Source organism: Pezoporus flaviventris, unplaced genomic scaffold (assembly GCF_033815535.1).
Source record: "Pezoporus flaviventris isolate CSIRO_AGI_PZ_B2104156 unplaced genomic scaffold, CSIRO_AGI_Pfla_v1 ptg000007l, whole genome shotgun sequence".
NCBI lineage: Eukaryota > Metazoa > Chordata > Aves > Psittaciformes > Psittacidae > Pezoporus > Pezoporus flaviventris.
The window spans coordinates 63,028,891-63,046,753 of NW_026892555.1; the positions used below are offsets into that span (position 1 = coordinate 63,028,891).

At 36.2% G+C, this 17,863-nt stretch overlaps 1 protein-coding gene across 3 annotated transcripts in view; it reads right to left on the reverse strand.

The window, feature by feature from the left end:
• The window catches only part of GABBR2 (gamma-aminobutyric acid type B receptor subunit 2), a 445,208-nt gene that overhangs the window by 118,024 nt on the left and 309,321 nt on the right, over positions 1 to 17,863 (reverse strand). For all 3 annotated transcript variants that reach the window (XM_061449004.1, XM_061449005.1, XM_061449006.1), the window contains one exon: positions 10,174 to 10,296. In XM_061449004.1, coding sequence (XP_061304988.1) covers positions 10,174 to 10,296 — 123 coding nt within the window. The remainder of the gene's footprint in view (positions 1 to 10,173; positions 10,297 to 17,863) is intronic.

Genomic DNA, 17,863 nt, shown 5'->3' on the forward strand with positions numbered 1-17,863 from the left:
CTGGAGTCTGTTTTCTGGAAGTTTTTATCAGGCTTTGGCATTTGATGGAGGGAGTTTTCTTGCCTTTCTTACTTCTGATATTAAGAGCAACTCAATTCAGTGACAAAAAAAAGCAAAAAATGTTCCTGTCTGATTTATAGTGCCTCTAAATCTTGACACTTAATATATAGTTCAAGTAAAAGTGTGTCCAAACATCCCTCAGAGATTTACCTCTGAAAAAACAAGGAAAGCAAGTGAGAAGATGAGCTTCTAAGCATTTCCATGTGTGGCACTGTTGAACAAATGTTGGAATATCCTAAAGCCAAGTATATTGCTATTTGGTAGCCAGTATCTGACTGCCAAAAAGCATCACTGTTGTCCTACACTACCTCTGTAGCTGTTTGCAGCCTTATAAAGGAGTATAAAATTAATGTTAACGTTGGCTTCAGCTTCAGAGGAATAAAACTGAATGAATGCATCCTATGTATTTGAAGTTTAAAGTCAAGAAGTGCCACTGGGTCTATCATATACTGAGCTTCCTCAGTTAATGAACAAAACTTTCACAGTGCCTTTTGTTTGAACCAGCCTGGTAACACAATGATAGATGATATGTCTGTTGCTTTTAATGATGATTAAGTTGTGAATGATTTACTGGTAGTGTCACACTATACACAGCAGAGTCAGCAGTGTTGTTACCAAAAGTGGTATATGGCTGCTTTTAATCCACATGTGTAACTGCCATCTGATTACTTTTCCTCCAATAGTCTCTTTCTCTTAGGAATGGATATTATACCTTGAAATCCCAAAGGGAGAACAATATTCTGGGTTGCCAAATGCAGTAGAAAGGATGAGTCCTGTTGGGTACCTCTGGTAGCTGTGTCTTCTGAACAGAGAGTTGCTACAGCAAAATGTTCTCAGAGCACCAGCAACGTGCCAGAAGTGTGACTACATAACAGCAGCACAAGTAACAATAATTATACATTTAAAAGAGCAGTATCATGCTTTCATATTTCAGAGTAACACTTCATCTCTAAGGACTGTAATTCCACACTAAAATCAGTGTTGCTCAACAACACAAGCATGGAAATATGCAGAGAAAAATGTTGAGGTTAATTGAGTCTAAACATTTGTGAGGAGAGTAGCTAAGATGAGCAGGCTATATAATGACAAACGAAATTCAATTTTTGTAACCGTAAAGCGATTTTCACCCAAAACCAGTGGAACTACTTACACATTTTCTTGGGGTCTTGATTAGTGCATAGAAGTGTCAAAGTGGAATCACTTTGTCAGTAAAGTCCAACGTTTCATTTAATGGTGTATAAAAGTGAAAAGGAATACACTAAATATAAGGAACACGATGAATAACAGATAAAACCATTATGCAATATTAGCTATCCTAACTAAAAAAACATACTTTAAAGCTTCTATGCCATAGGAAAAAGAGCTTAATAAGATCTGTCTATAAAAGACAGAAGAGGAAAACAAGATTCAATAGTAAACACACAGATATATAGTAATGAATGGTACTGGAAAACTAGATGTTGAAAACTTGCTTCTTCCTTTCCCTAAAAGAAAAATAACGTATGTTCAGTGGGACTGTAAAGCAACATTTCCAAATCCAAAAGAGGAAGTTCTTCACACAGTGCCTAATTAGCAACTACACTGAACTGTGAAAAGTTAGCAAGAATCAGAAACAACTGACATGTATGGGAATAACAAAAGTATTCAAATACTGAGTGTATAAACCAGTTATGAGGTATGCACAACCATACATTTGAAGTCACTGTTCAATGTGAACCATGGCTGAAAATTTAAGCGTGACAGATGAACTCTCAGATGTGTACTGCACATTTCTAACATCCACCTCTGAAAGTATTTGCGCCAGTCATTGCTGTAACCAAGACATTGAGCAAGACAGATTACAACTCTTGTCACCAGTAGTGGTTCCTATGTTTCTGAGGTTGGAAAATAGTGTCTGTTGGGAAGTGAATAATGGAGGCAGAACTAAAATTCCAATTGCTTACTGAAGAGGGACAATACCAGCAAGCCTCATCTTATTAAGTAGCTGAAGCAGCAGCCATTCATCCTGCCATTTTGGAACTGACCCTGCCCTACTTCTTTATTTTTGCCAATTTGATACGTGTTTCCATAGAAACAGAAGCAGGACTAGCCACCAGCTGAGTCAATCTCAGCTGCTGGCTCCCAGTTCTCACGTTTTGTTCCGTTTCCTTGGAAACTGATGTCAAACAAGAAAGGGAAGTAAACCAGCTTTTGCTCTTTAATATTTACTCTTTCTTTGGACCTGCTCTAGATCCTCTGGGCTGGTGGAAGGTTTACAGCTGACTCTAATGGCCATACATTTTCCTCTTCTCCGGAAAGGCTGCCAGCCACTGGTGGGCCCTAGCAGATGCAAGTAAGAGTTCTCAGTTTCAGCTACTGCTGGCGGCTGCCTGCTGTGAGCTACAATGGCAGGCTACAAATTTCAGGAGACACTTGGCTCCCACAGTCTGTAATATTTCAAATTGGAAGGAAAGAAATTAAATTTATTTAAAAAATAGTAGGGGAAACAGATGGGCATAATGATATTTAGAGAACAAATTGACTAACAAGCTCTGACCTGCATTAGGCTGAACACCCCCAGAAACTACTTCAGTCAATTATATTCTTCATTTCATAATGTACGTTTGACAAAGTTCTCTCTAATCCAGCTGTTAGCTGACTGAATAGCCCAACAGCACAATGTAAACACCCCTTAAACACATCTGTTTATGCATATATCCATATGCAGAAAGAGAAAATAACATGATTTCATTGTTTCAAAATGGCAAAGAATCTGCATAATTCTACTTAAGCACATGAATGTGAACCAAACAACTTTGCTAATTCCAGACCTATGTTATTCCCATATATTTGTCATGTGTATACAAACACACCCATCCCTCCCTCTCTGTATGTCATTTTTGGCCAGAGTATTTTCAGTTCTTACAGCAGCAATATGATTGAAGATGAATATTAAAGAAAAAAAAGAAAAAAAAATTAAAAAAATATTAAAGATTATGAAAGACTACTGAAAAACAAGGGGGCAAGTAATCTATGGTTTAAGTAATGTTTTCTATGAAAATGATACTTGATCTACATCTGTGCAGTTGAATCCAAAATTTCACATATTTTCTTGTTTAAAAGTGTAGAGACAAATGAATTTCACAGGACAAAAAGCTGTCCTAAAGAAAAGATTTATATTGGATGGCCTCTGATCTTAGTTAATTAGCTTAACTATTAGGGTACTGCACCATGTTCACCTTAGACATGCTTTTGCGCTTTCACACCTAAGATACAGATTCCTTCTGGTGTTTTCATTACATCACATCTCAGTTACATTCACACAACTCTCACTTATCAGTGGACTGGCATTACTACCGTAAGTAACTTCTATAACTGCTTATTTAGATGAATTCACATATAGTCCAAATAATACCTCTGGAATGCTCATTTCTTCAGGTACTACACTAGGAGACGTCTCACAAAAAAGACTCTCAGATACCCAGGAACAACATTTATTCCTCCAGACTTGTTGAACTTGCATCCATCTACTGTGAATAATCTCAAATATCTCAGGGCACTCATAAAGTTGTGTCAAGTCAGCTCACACTGTGATTTTTTTTCTGCATTAATTATTTGAATAAAAAACTTAGGCAGCTGTAATTTTTTTAAGCCAGGCTTATTCTGTTTTATTCAAAGAGATATAATCATACTAAATTTACCTAGTATTATTTATGGGTTTCCTCCAGCTGAATTTAAAATCAAAACCTAAAATCTCATCTTCCTCTATATCAATAGACTTGGCATAGCAAATGAGATAATAATCTTTAGGTTTGTTGCTGCAGCCACAATCAGGAAAGACCATTTAACTTTATGTTGAGTTTTGCAATGTCCCTCCAGAATTCTTCACAATCAACCCTCATTTTATTTTTTGAAGCAACTTATTATAACTACTAAAATATTGTCATTTCATGATTCACTTCCTCTTCCACTGAACAGCACAAACCACAGCACAGGGACTTCTCCTAAAGGACTCTACAGGCTACATGCCTCCTTCTTGGAAAATTAATATTTATTTATTTTTTAATCTGTTTCCTTGTTCTAAAGAATTTTATATCCATTTGAGGGCTTCACTCTTTCTCCATGGCTATTAATTTCCATGAGAGCCTTTGATGAAAGAAATTGCTGAGTCCTTTTTGGAGGTCTTGCAGGCCCTGTCAGTCTCTGTTCACATGCCTGCTGGCTTCTTCAAAGGATTTCACTGAGTTTCTGAATAATTTGTTCCTTCACAAGTGCCATGTCAACCCTTCCCCAAAGTAGCATTTCAATTTTTAATTCCACTCCTGATTTTAATTTTTATAAGTTGGCCTGCTGCAGGCATTAACTTACAAGTTTGAAGCTTCCACTCTGTCTTAAAAACATGGCAAGACATTTGCAACTTTTCAGTCAGATATCAAAGCAGTTCTGAGCTAATGATTACATACTGCTCTCAGTAGTTTGACTATTACTACTCTGAATTGCTTTAGAAAGCCTGGGATAATATAATCTGTTTCCAGTGATTTATTTCTGATCAGTTTTTCTGTTCCTACCAGCAACTCCAGTTACTCCTCAGTGAGTTCATCAGAAGGCTTCTAGCATAGCAATCTCCACGAGCTCTTCCGCAAAGAATTGTACTGAACAAAGCAGCAAAGCAATCATTTAATCATTTTACGATTGTTTTCTGCAAGTAATGCTCTTCTATTCTGATCAAATATTGTCCCCAAAGATTCCCTGGCAAACCTCCTGGTACCAATATTTAGAGAAGGATTTATTATTCTTTTTTTTTTTTTTTTTTCTTTTTGCAAGATATTTTTTTAGACTGCTTTATAGTGTTCTGCATTTAACTTACTAGAATTTAAGGTCCTTCCTATTTTCCCCATTTGGATACAACTTTGTTTTTTTGAAGGATGTCTTCCTGCTGTTTCTTCATGCGGAGCCTCTTCTTTTTCAAGACTTACTTGATGTGTGGCATGCATTTACTCTGTCTCCAATTCGATATTGTAATACTCTCTAGGCCACCTGCAAAGATTTAACTCTCTACAGTGTCCGCTTTAGCATCTATTTAAGGGGCTTCCTCAGTTTTATGTTGCTCCCCTTTTTGAAGTTGAGTACCAGTCTACTGATCTTTTTTTGTTGTTGCTTTTTCAAAGCTGAGAATGATGTATTTGCAGCTACAGAAAAGTCCTCCAGAAACCAAAACTTTGGAATAGATTCTGTATGCTATTCAGAATGAAGTCAAGGGTTAATTCTCTCTTTGTGGGTTCTCTGATATGCCGAATTACAAAGCGGTTGCTGCTCCTAAATGAGTTAAGTCTGAGCAGCAAATTTGTCTAGTTTACATAGCCATTTTTTGCTTTTGCAATGTCTATGACTCCCTCAGCATATCAGTCAAAGCTGACATTCTGGCTTGTTGGTTAGTAATATGTGTCCGACAGCATAGTCATATCTTTGGAATTCATAGGAATTCTGCTTCACTCACTGAAATGAATTATTTGTTAATCTCAATCGACTCCTAAGTTTTCTTTAACAGAATGTACTTAAAATGCCACTAGCATGGCCTACCCAATCTTTCTTTCATATTGATTTTTTTGTCATAGCAATGTCCTCATATAAAGTTGGACGTTCTTAGTTTCACATTTTATTTCTTTATCAATGCTAGAAGCCCAAGTAGGAAGTCTCATTGATCCACTTTTCCCTTCTTCATCTTCTAAAATGGCACTCTCCTGTTTTTTTCTCCATTTCACGTTTCTTACCATCCCAGGACAATTCAGTGTGAAACCTTAAATACCGGTAATCCAGATACCAGAACAATGTTTACTTTTAAATATTGGTAATGTTATCATAGGATTGCATAAGAGGGTACACTACAGAGATAACTAAGTAACTGGTACTATGACATCACGGAACACAAAGGTTGCTGCCCTGGATAAACAGGTTTTAAAATTTAACAATAAATGTTGGGATCCAGTTTGCAAAGTGCTAGTTTTATTGAGTGTAACACTAATACAAGATATTTTTTTCCTTGAGAATTAAAAAATATAGTCTATCTGTCCTAGTATACAAGTTCCTATTTATTAAACTTTATCATTGGTTGCTCCCAAGGCCCCAGTGATTCAATCTGTGTCATAGATATTTGTTTTGGAAGAAGACAAGCCAGTCAGAGGCTTTCAAGTTAAAGAATTACTACACCATTGTATTATGAGCAAGACGTGAGTGTGACTATTTATGTCTGTATGTCTACATACAGACTTACTGAACTGTAGTAAGTACCTAACTGAATTATGATACAGCTATTTCACAGGAAGAAACAGATTCCACTTGCAAAGGATCTTGCTATTTCAGACTGTGGTTTCCTTCCAACACAGATGTATCAGTCAGCAACTGAAATTAGAGCAAATTGGTTTCCTATGTATTTTTTGTCTTGTGGCTGGATTATCTGTGTCTAATTAAGTGTGAAGACCCCCATACCAGGTAACTTATAGTGTCTGTCTTTAGACAGAGGGATAAGCTGTCCATCAAATGTCTATCAGTGCCAGGTACTTAAGAGCTGTATCTGATCTGTCAGGTTTAATTGAAACGGGCAAACAACATTTGTCAGGCAGTGGGAAAAAACACAGAGCATCCTTTCACATAGATGTTGCTGTCTTAAGAAACCAGGACAAAATCCAGGCAGTTGGGAAAAGGTAGTAAAGCCTTGCTGCTGGGGCAAAGTTATTCCACAACCACATACGCAGAAGCATCAGAATTCCTCATGGCCTGTAGAGCCAAAAACCTGGTTGGCAGGATGGTGGGAGAAGATGTACTCCAGTTCACATGACTGAGAGACACTTAGTCTGGCAGGAATCTAGTAAAGATCTGATCATATCTGTAGAACATCCTGATTATGACAAAAATGGTGAATTAAGATGAAAAAGAAAATTTAAAGTTCAGCATAGGAAGAAGGAAGTGGTTGGTCTCATCACTGGTCTGAAATATTAGGGAAAAGAAAAACAGTGGCAGTTGGTGCAAGAAGTAAAGCAAGTGAACAGTGGTAACTTTTGGATTAATTCCCATTTTTTACACTGCTGTTTGAAGTTGAGGAGCATTTTGTATTAGAGTATATTTCTGTGCTAAGTGAGAATCAAACCTACAGTACACTTTATGAAGTGTATATAGGGGGAACCTTACAGTTCTTCTGTAGGTGATTAGTGTACAGCTTAAGAAATTTTAAAGTATTTCCTGCCTTTATCTGTAAGCTGTTTGCTTTTATCCAATGATTTTATTGACTATATATCTTATACCAAATAACTGGCGTACTTGTTTGGAAAATCTGAATGCTTTATGGCTCAGGCATTAAAACTTTGAACATGGTCTCTTATGGCAACCCTGACATTTAGGGTAAGGATGCCAGACACCACTCTGCAAATTTACATACTCAACATCCCATCTGATTTCTTCCTTCCTTCAGGGGCAGAGAGTCACCACAAGTGCCTTCACTTCCTTTTGTCCTTTTAGGTGTAGATTGTCCATCCTCAGCTTTTAACTCATGGGTAGGATGACTTCACAGAAAGGTCTGGAAAAGGTGTCTGGATTTTTAAAAAGTGCTTGATAATTTGCTGGTGTTTATATGCAAATAAACTATTTTGTGAACAATGCCTAACAACTAAGGACACTGTCTGTTTTTAGCCTCCTTGTCTTGGTTACTTTGATTGACATGTTTATGAAGACCCAGTTAGCAGAAGGCCACCCAATAGTAGCCAAATGCAGAACTGTTATATAGGAAGCTGATGAGCATTAGTACTTAAAATAGCACTCTCATAATTCATTAGCTAGAGTGGCTAAAAGCATTCATAACTTTGGAGCCTACATTTAGTTTAGTCTCTATCACTTAGATTAACTTTAACAGAGAGGACATACGCCTTTAAAATTACTTCATTGAAGCAACTGGAACATGGAATATACGTGACACATTGTTCCTGAAATAAAACAGAAACTTGCCTCCAGTAGTGTTTACTATGTGGTAAGCACTTTTCAAACACACAAAAGAAAATACCTGCTCAGGCAACATCAATTAAAGAATTCACCATTGCAGAATGCACTCAAAAAACACTAAAACTTAAAAAAGCAAACTAAAATAACAATGATAATAAAAAAAGCAAACCAAATTGTCATTTGCTTTTGCTAAGGAGTTTCTGAGATGTGAGGAGGAGTACTTCAGGAAAGCAAATGGCACTTCACCTCACTGCTTATATAAGATAAAAACATATTTACAGTATTTTAATGACCAAATTTTCATGCATAATACTTTTATTACCTTCCCTCCTCAAATCCATTAGCTTAAAAAAAAACATCCTGCACAACTTACAACTAAGAGCTGAAACAGCAAGTTTAAGTCAGTTCTATGCTGAGTGTTCAAATCATTAAACATTCTTGTGCATGCAATCAGTGACTGTGAGTTTGCATGGGCTTACATAGTTCAGAGAGAATTTCAGCTCTAAATCAAAGTTCAGGCAACTGCTGTGAAGCCCTGTAGTCTAGGTAGCACCAAATGTGGAACAAACATACAAGCATACTATTTTAGTTGTATACATCACACAACCAAAAAACATGCACTGGTACATTCAGATGGAAACTGCGGTCATTAAGAACTACAATAAACATTATTTTTCAAATATATGACATTTATGGTTTGCTAACTTTACAGTTACTGCTACTGTCAACAGAAATTTCACTCAAGTGATTCTGACAAGACCAGATATCAGGATCTTTATATATGGTTTCCCTCTGATCAGGGAAAAAATGTAAAAGTCCTTCTAACTCATTCACCCACAGTATTAAACAGCATTATTTCAACTGGATTTTATGATGACTCATCATAATATGTTTGGTTTTATATAAGCAGTGAAACTGTTAACACCACTAACAATTGAAATATCAGTTCCAGTACAGCTGGAATAAAGTTAAGTAAACAAGGCTATTGACAAGCTGCTGTTTCAAGCTCTGCAAATATAGAGCAGAAGCTTCTCACATGGCAATTTCAGTTACATTTTCCATTTTTTTTTGACAACCGTTATAACTAGAGAGTCTCTCCAAAATGAAGCTTAAACTCTAGGGAACAACTGAGAAATATCTTTTCAGACCCTAAATGATTTCTTGAGAGGCATCCCTTGCGGTTTGGAAGGCATCATTATAAGATATCTTCTACAAATTATATTACAATAATTTATTTCTCTTAATATAATTAAAATATTAAAATAATTTTATTTATCCTAATAAAATTCCAGAGGTACACTGCAAAAAAAGAACAAAGTAAAAATAATGGAATAAAATAACATATCTTTTCTTTCAGACATTAACATCAGAAGAGAAAACTACCATTCTTTTACTTTCTGATTGCCAACTATTGGAGAACAAAATAACACTTCTAGGTCGTCCTCATATAATCTAGTTTTTAGCTATCACTAGTTTCCATGTTGGAGTTAAACTCTCAAAGACTGCTGATCAGCATACAAACAGATTTTTTTCCCATAGTTCTGCTTTGTTGCTTCCATGTTTCTTCTGTCAGTTTGTCTGTAAAGCTCTACTTCTAGCAACCTACCAGAATGCTGGCAAACTTGCACAGGTGGCATTAAGCTATTATCTTTTCCCTATCAAAATCTCTAGCATGACCTTTCTGGGAATGACAGAGTGACATTAAAATAGGAACAATCAGCATGTGTGTATGCACATGCTATTACTGAAAATAAAGATAGCAGTAGGCAATGTAATTCCAGAACATATCCACAAAGAATGCAGTCTAAGCAGAGACCTCTTCTGCACTTATCTTGAATGAGCTCTTACTGAAATCTGCTAATGGGTTCTGATAATCTATTATTTATTGCAGCAGACTCTAATAGAAGTCTTAGCAGAGGAGTCTCCTGTGTTTACTACACTTTCATCTAAAATCCCTCACAAGTGACCGAAATGTGACACATTTAACTGCAAGTACAATTTCTTCTGGTTGCAGTTATTTCATTTCTACTTGCTTTTAAAAAACAAAACCCTTCTTACACCCCCAAACACGCAGCTTTACCTGCTTTCATTTAACCTGGTGCATGTTTATATTGGTCTTATAGAAAGCTGGGCTTGAGGACATACCTCCATGTTATACTTTTCCACTGTCCTTCTCAAAGGATCCACAACCTGCCAGCAAATCAGGATGCAAAGATCAATCAGTAGCATCCCTCCAACTATCACCAGTAGCTTCTGGTCTTTAATGATCTGGAGAGACAAAAAAAAAAAAAGAAAAAAAAGGGGGGGAGATTCCCATGAGCCATAGACAGATCCCTGTACAGATTTATTCCTATATAGGGAGAAAAACACAGGTTGCTAACAAAAAGGTTTTTAGCAATGAACAAAGAAAAGTTTCAGAAATATCAAAAGATGAAAGCAAGAAGACACAAATTATTTCTGTTTGTTTCACGGTTATTAGAAGTATCTAAAGTGCATTCTGATTTCTAAAAAGAAATTGGGAGGACTCTTAAATATTAATATTGAGGTCCAAGTTTAATATTAACTCCTGGAAAGTAAAAAAAAAAAAAACAAAACTATTCTAGAGAGCCACTACTGTGATTATGTATGCAAATGTGGAAACGTGTTCAGTACATTTCTCAGAGTAGTAGGAGTTGAGATAGTTTTCACTAAGATTTACAGTGTTCATTTCTTCATAACTTTCTTGGATGTAGAAAACACACTTGCAAGGTATTAAAAGACAAGTTCATTTTTGAGGTTTTGTGTGTGTGTAACATTTGCCTGTTACCCAGGGAGCAGAAAGGGATGATATATGCTTTCTATTTTACAAAGGTTAGACACTTCTATGCTCATGCAACTTAAAAAGTTTTCATTTTTGCATGGATTTTAGGCTCAAAAAGGAAAATAAGAGTTGCTAGGAAAAATAACAAGCCAAACCATGTATTACAGTCTTGCATAGCTGCATGCAATCCCAAATTATTGCTACTGTTATACACATAGCAACACAGAAAAAGTACACTGCAAGTATAGTATTTCAGTTGCAAAGTTGTAAGCATGTTCAAATATCAGGCTTAAATTAACTTTGTCAGTCCTCTTGTGCCTACATTCATGTTTTTTAAACTAATACGTACTTCTATTGCAAATGAACACTCATCTAATATTCAAAAAATATTGCCAGATTGTTTTAAAATGGACAAACATGCATATTTTCCCTAGTTTTGGTTCTCAGAAACAGCTGGTTTAATCCAAATGAAATATTAAAAAATATTAATCCTGAGCAGCTTAATGAAATTGTGATCAATTCAATTTGATAAACTTGCTAGAATTTTGAAAATGCATTACAAACCCAGAAGTGTCAGCTAATCTTAATACAGGAGAGGCTGGTATTCCTGCCTAGAATAAATTATATTTGCACCAAATTCCTATCAAGCTTAAGGAATTGATAAAAATTAATACAACTGGAAATAACATAAAAGGAGCTTTAGAAAATTTGTTTTTCATATTACTCACTGAGATATATTTTCTTTTTTATTTTGAAAGATGTTTCTGCAATATTGTGCAGTGCTTTGTGTTAATCTCCTAGTTTCTTCTATAAATCATTTGGCGTAAACTTAAGTGTAAAACAAAGGCTTGCAATCAGAATGACTTAAAGGACGATGCATTATTTTCATTTCCTGAGACCAGTTATTTAAATATAAGTAGCTACCATCACCATAAAGAACCAGAAGATCATGCTCTCCACATGTTTGCAGCAGTAATAAAGCAGTACATCCATCTCATCAGAGATAGTATAGGCATGCCTGAAGAGGGCAGGTGAAGGGGAAAGGTGCAGCTTTCCTGGTCTGTCTCACTGATGGGTGGTTTGGGAAGAAGTTCACAAGGAAGAGGTGTCTTAGTGGGAAGTGCAAGGGAAGGAAGACTGTTCCAGGGTGTTTCTTCATTAAGCTAAAAGGAAAGTGGATATTACACAAAGATTCTCAGACATAGTTTGGTCCCTTGACTTCTTCAGGAAAATATTAACTATGCCTAACCTTTCATTTGTTTACCAATCTGCAATCAAAATGGAAAAGGGACTGTTAATCACTCAGGTTCCCCTCTGTAGAAGAAGCCCATCCATTTTTTATTTCTTTTCTAGAGCCTTTAAACAGGATTTAGGTGAGACATACCTAGTGCTCTTCCTAATATGAGTGGAGATGGGAGAGAAAACCATGGAAAAACAAGTTCAAAGAGAATTTGGATTTAGGTAAAATGTAGACACCTCAACCCAAATTTCTTTTTCTCCCTCTTAAATGGATAGGTAATTTATTTTATTGGCATATTCTTAGTCTTTCTTTTCAACTGATAAGGTTTATTTTGCTGAAGTAGGCTGTTTAACCATTATATGTCTAGCCTCTTTCAACACCCAGCGGGCAGATGCAGAAGCCTTTAAAGGACAATTCATCACATCTATCTTGGGTACAATTTAGGATCAGAGAAATTACTGTTCCAAAACATCTCGCTCTTCTCCCTCACCCCCTCTGAGAGGTTGTGAAGACAATCAACTTCTACTAAACCATGAATTTGAGAAACTTAGAGCTATGTGAAGAAACAGCTTCAGAAACAGAAATGTTTCCCTCTGCTCTACTGAACCATGAAAGTTCCTTGCAAAACACTGAAATATTGGTAATGATGCCTTATCTTTTCTTTCTAATAAAAATAGTGAACATTTTATCTAGCACAGGTAAACCGTGGCAGCTAACCCACTGTATTCCAAATTTGTATGGACTATACCGATAGTGAAAGTAGGGTTACATTAGATGCAGTTTTCCCAACACCTAGAAATATTAATCAAACTTGTACAGTAATGCCAGAAGCAAGACTGAAAGGATCCCATTAAAAGCAGTATTACTGACAACCCAATCACTATCAGGGTCAAAAAAATCTCATGCCTATTTACCCTCTGCTGCTTTGTGCATCTTTTATTTGTACCTGACCTTGCAATACTGCAGGTTGATAGTCATGTTTTAGTTCATATGTAAGTGTGGCAACCTTTTTGGTCAGCAGATAATTATTAGAATGAAAGAAAGCTGAAAGACAGCAAACAGTGGAGCTTTTCCTTGAATACCTCTTTGAACATTTTTTACTGCATTACATTGTGAATGGCCCTTTCAGGGATAGAAGGGGAGAGATGCATAACAGCAGCTGTCACTAGCAGCAGGTATTATTTATCTTTTACTTCTGCCAGCCAGCCAGGAGGAAGGCAAGCAAAAGAAAGGCCATAAGATAACCTGAGGAAGTGATCTGTGCTTTTGTAACGAGCACCAGTGCTACCAGTGCTGCATGCAGGGTGACCGGGCTGAAAGCAGGGCTCCCAAAGCTGCCTCACGCTCTCATCACAACGCTGGTCGGTCCCTGGCAAAACCATTGCAGTAATGCAGCTCTGAAGCAGAACTCTTCACCTAAATGTTAGCTTTTCAGACTGAGACATTGGAATTCAACTATTTTTTTCACTTCTGCTAGTGATTAGCAGTTTTTCCTAACATAAATTTGCTCTGACAAATGCTGTTGGGGTATCAGTAGCAGCATTTCTAAAGCCTTGATGATCTCCCCCCGCCACCCTCAGGAAGCCCAGCTTTCCCTCTCCCCAGCCATCACTCCCACCCACAGGCACTCCTTAAGATCAGTACATTCACTCCTTGGGAAACACCAGATGCACTGAAGGAGTCTTGACTCAGATCTTGTGAATTCAACAATTTCTGTCTGACAGAAGAAAGCTATGAGCAACTGAGGCTCCTTACAATCAAATATTCTTCTTTCAGAAGAAGATTCTTATTTTTCCCTTTTCATCTTCCTTCTAGGGTAGAGTAAATCAGCCTTGGGAGAAATGCATGGTAGCTAATAAAATCCATTTTTTGCGAGTGCTCCTGACTCCTTGCTGAAGCCAAGCTCTCTTACAGCAGCTTGTGAGCAATATTTTCTACCATCTGTGATTGGATAGGTGAATCTGTCTCATCCTGGCAGATCTGCCCACTGTTATAAATGCCACCGTTACCAGTCTGGACTATATATCTGGATATGAAGCTATCTGTCCTCAAAACAAATTCACTCAGAAGAGAAATTGGTAGGCCATTTTCTTCTCAGCAACATCACTGTATGAGCAAAGAAACATGGACCTTGCAGTTTGATCACAAGAGACATAAAATCTGTCTAAAGTTCTGGGATGAAGTTTTTGCTCATGAAAGTCTTGGGCATTTTCTGGAACTATCATAGGCTGTACTACCTGCCACGGCAACATCAACTGTCCATTTGGTTATAATTTCACAGACCTTTTGTGGGGATTTTTTTTTAATTTGCTTTCTAAAGCACGCTCATTGTGCCCTGCAGTATCCTATCTTCAACCGGTTGAGGATAAAACAACAATAATTAAACATTAGGCTTGCTTTTTGTAGTTAAGCTGAGGAAAGCTTTTTGTTATCTCTTACATTACTAGAAACCAGCACTGCAAATGTGCATGACCTTACGTATGAAAACTTACCCACTTCTCCGGGATGCCACATTATTCTCTGAGTATAAATAGCTCTTAAGCATGGACTGAATAGTTCATTTCCTCCTACCTTTTTTTTAGAGTTAGTCTTTGTTGCCAAGAACTTCACCTCTTTTTTTCAGAATAAAATATCTTTAAATTTAAAGGAAGATCTATTAGCTAAATCTTGGTGCTTTATATGCTTGCTTCTTTGTTTGTTTAATTGAATTCATTGAAGCATAACTAGGCCAGTAGTATTTTTGCATCTATTTATAGGTTTTGAGATAATTTTTTTGTTTGTTTTTTTTACTTGAAAATTTTGGGGTATTTTTTTCTGTTTAAGAAAGAGATTCTGTTTTATCTTACGTAGATCCACCCTTTCTAGTCTCACTGACAGATATGGCCCTTGCCTTCTGCCACTATCTGGATAAGCATTTAATGTTACTCATCAATTTATTTTTTTTTCCATTTTCCTCAGATGTAATCTCTAGAGAGAAACCCTCTTTAAAGGATCTCTCTGTGAAGCTTCATAGACCTTATTTCATTAAATGAATAGCACTGACAGCAATTATTGAAGCCCTCAGAGTTTCAGGGAAAAAATTATGAAGTCTGCAAGGCTGGGGAAAAGGGGCCATACAACCACTCTCAAGCTCAGGATATTCTCACCATTGCATAAACTACCCTTTCATTTCTCTCAGTATGATTAGTAGGCATCTCAGGATTGCTCTCCTACATTTAGTGGGTCAGCACAAGTAGGATGGTGCCATGAGGCTGATGATACAGAATCAGTGGTAGATTGGTGAACTTTGACATATGTGGGCCTAGAGAAATATCTATCTTTGAATTATTAAAGCCATTAATATTTTATAAAACTATTCTGTAATACATTCTTAATTTCTATTGTGTAATGGAATGAGGAAAAAGGACTATTGAAAACACATTATGCATTGTTCCTAATAACACCACAATGTTTTTTTCAACAGCTATTACGAGTATGTCTTATTATAGGTTCTATGATTAGTATTGGGAACACTTTTCACACTACAATTACATTAGTTTTAATGACTGAATGCTTACATTTTAAAAAGCATATTTTGTAGTTGCTAGCATTATTGACCAGTAAGTCTCTGGTAGTAAAAATGTAAGCTTAAGACATTTTGCTCTTTTAGAGGTATTTTAATTAATTTTGATTAATTATTTTAATTAACTTGAATTAATGTTAATTGATTTGTATATCTGCTTTCAAATTAAAAAATGAATTTGTTTTCTGTGAGGATATATGGTGACCCCTGCAGTCTGAGACCTTGACAATTGCCACTGCTTTCCAGGATAGTGGAGTGCAAGGTATACTACTAATAATAGACAATTAGATATGATCAAAAAGGTGGTTTTGATAATTAAATAGCTACAATCACTAGCCTGCTAAAGCACATATTTCTAGAATGTCTCTTTTCTGACTCATGCTCAGGATAATTGCAAGGCGTTTTTGGGCAGGCTCACTCTCTCAGTTACTGCATTGCAAATGTGGACGTGCTGAGTCTATGCCTTGCTGCCTGGAGAAGTTATCCAATTAAAAGACACTTCCAATTCATATAAAAGAAAGGGGGAATATCCTATGGGTATGTTCCCTAAGGGGAGCAGAAGACAGAAACTTTACAGAAATTAGAAAATGTGACAAATTCAGTGGCAGCTTAAAAAATTATAAAAATCTTCATATTTGAAAGCCTGAGCCTCTATTCTGGCTACAATGCATTAGAGAATTGGAGAGATAACTGTTTTACTAACATTGCTAATTCAACCATAAGGAGCACACAGAGTTATAAAACTTGGCTAGTTTCACAAAATTCTCTTGAAAGAAGAAAAATGAAAACCACTGCAGTCATAAAAATCAAAATGGCACTAAAGAAATACAACTTGACACCATTAGAACCAATCATTCCTGCTGTACAAGGTTTTGGAGTCTTAGAAACAAACCTCAACATCGTGTTAACTTCTCACTACCATAAGTAAAGGAAGTTATGCTGCCTCAAGAAAACTGCACATCCCATCAGCACAGCAGGTCAAGTTCACGTTTGAGAGAAATGTATCTGCTGAGACCAAGATTCCATGGGCCATAAGTGTGGAGGAATTTCTACCAGGGATGTGAATTCTCATCTTTAGTGCTAAAAAGGATCCCATCTTCAGGAAAAAAATGCACAAAGGATTTGAATGTTGTGGAAGAAATATTCTGATTTTGTTTGAGATAACATTAAAATACCTAGACTTTAATATTTTCTTTAATGAACAATTCTATGGGAAAGCATACTGAATCGTTACCAAATAGCTGGGGACATCAATGCACTTGATTACATTTACAATCCAATTTCAAGCTATTCAGGAATAAATTGCCTCATACTGTAGAGAGACATGTTCTTTATTTCTCTGTCATCCATTAGTCTCATAATACATAGAAATTATGGTTGTAGAACAATTTATGAGCAGTTATATTTCACACAGTTTTCACTGTTTCCATTGCTACTGAGGTTTTGCCTTATCAAACTGTACCATGCAGAAATTTACATACATAAATCACTTCAAAAGCATATTTTACTCCTAGGTGTACAGTTTATTAGCTCAACTTCTTTCTGTGACATGAGTTTGAGATTTATCTCCACGATCCACATTTATATGAATGTAAATTTTAGAAATGTGATTCCTATTGTTCCCTGCCTAGCATTTTGGCTGATTAGCTCTTATGAAAAACAGGATGCTTATTTTACATCTAAATATGGATTCTAGGATTACACTGACTATTTTTGAAGTTTTGGGCTTAAAATATATAGTTAGAACTATTTCCGGGAAAAAATTATTAAATAATCAGATTTCCATTTATATCACTTTAGAAAGTACTATATGTATATTAATAAGACATGAAGCTTTACCTGAATAATTTACACTGCACTGTAAGTATTATGGATTACTTGGTCCAGTGGTAAATGTTCATAATGAAAAAAAAGGCTCCCAAACGTAAGCAAATTTCAAATCTCTGTTATCTTTCTTATGCTCAAAGACTGAACAATAATGCTGAACATTTGTTTAGGTATCCATATGCTGGTTCATTTTCAGCAGATGGTCCCTAATAGATTGTTGCACTGTTGATATGGTTACCCAAAGCACATTTTTGGATCCTGACACATCTCCTTTTCAGACTTATGATCTCTCATACATACTTAGTGAAATACATGTGTATCCTAGGGGAAATCCAGCGTATAGCTTTTTGTTGTACACACAAAAACCTCTAGCTAGATTGAAAAAAATGTCCTGGAGGAATATAAA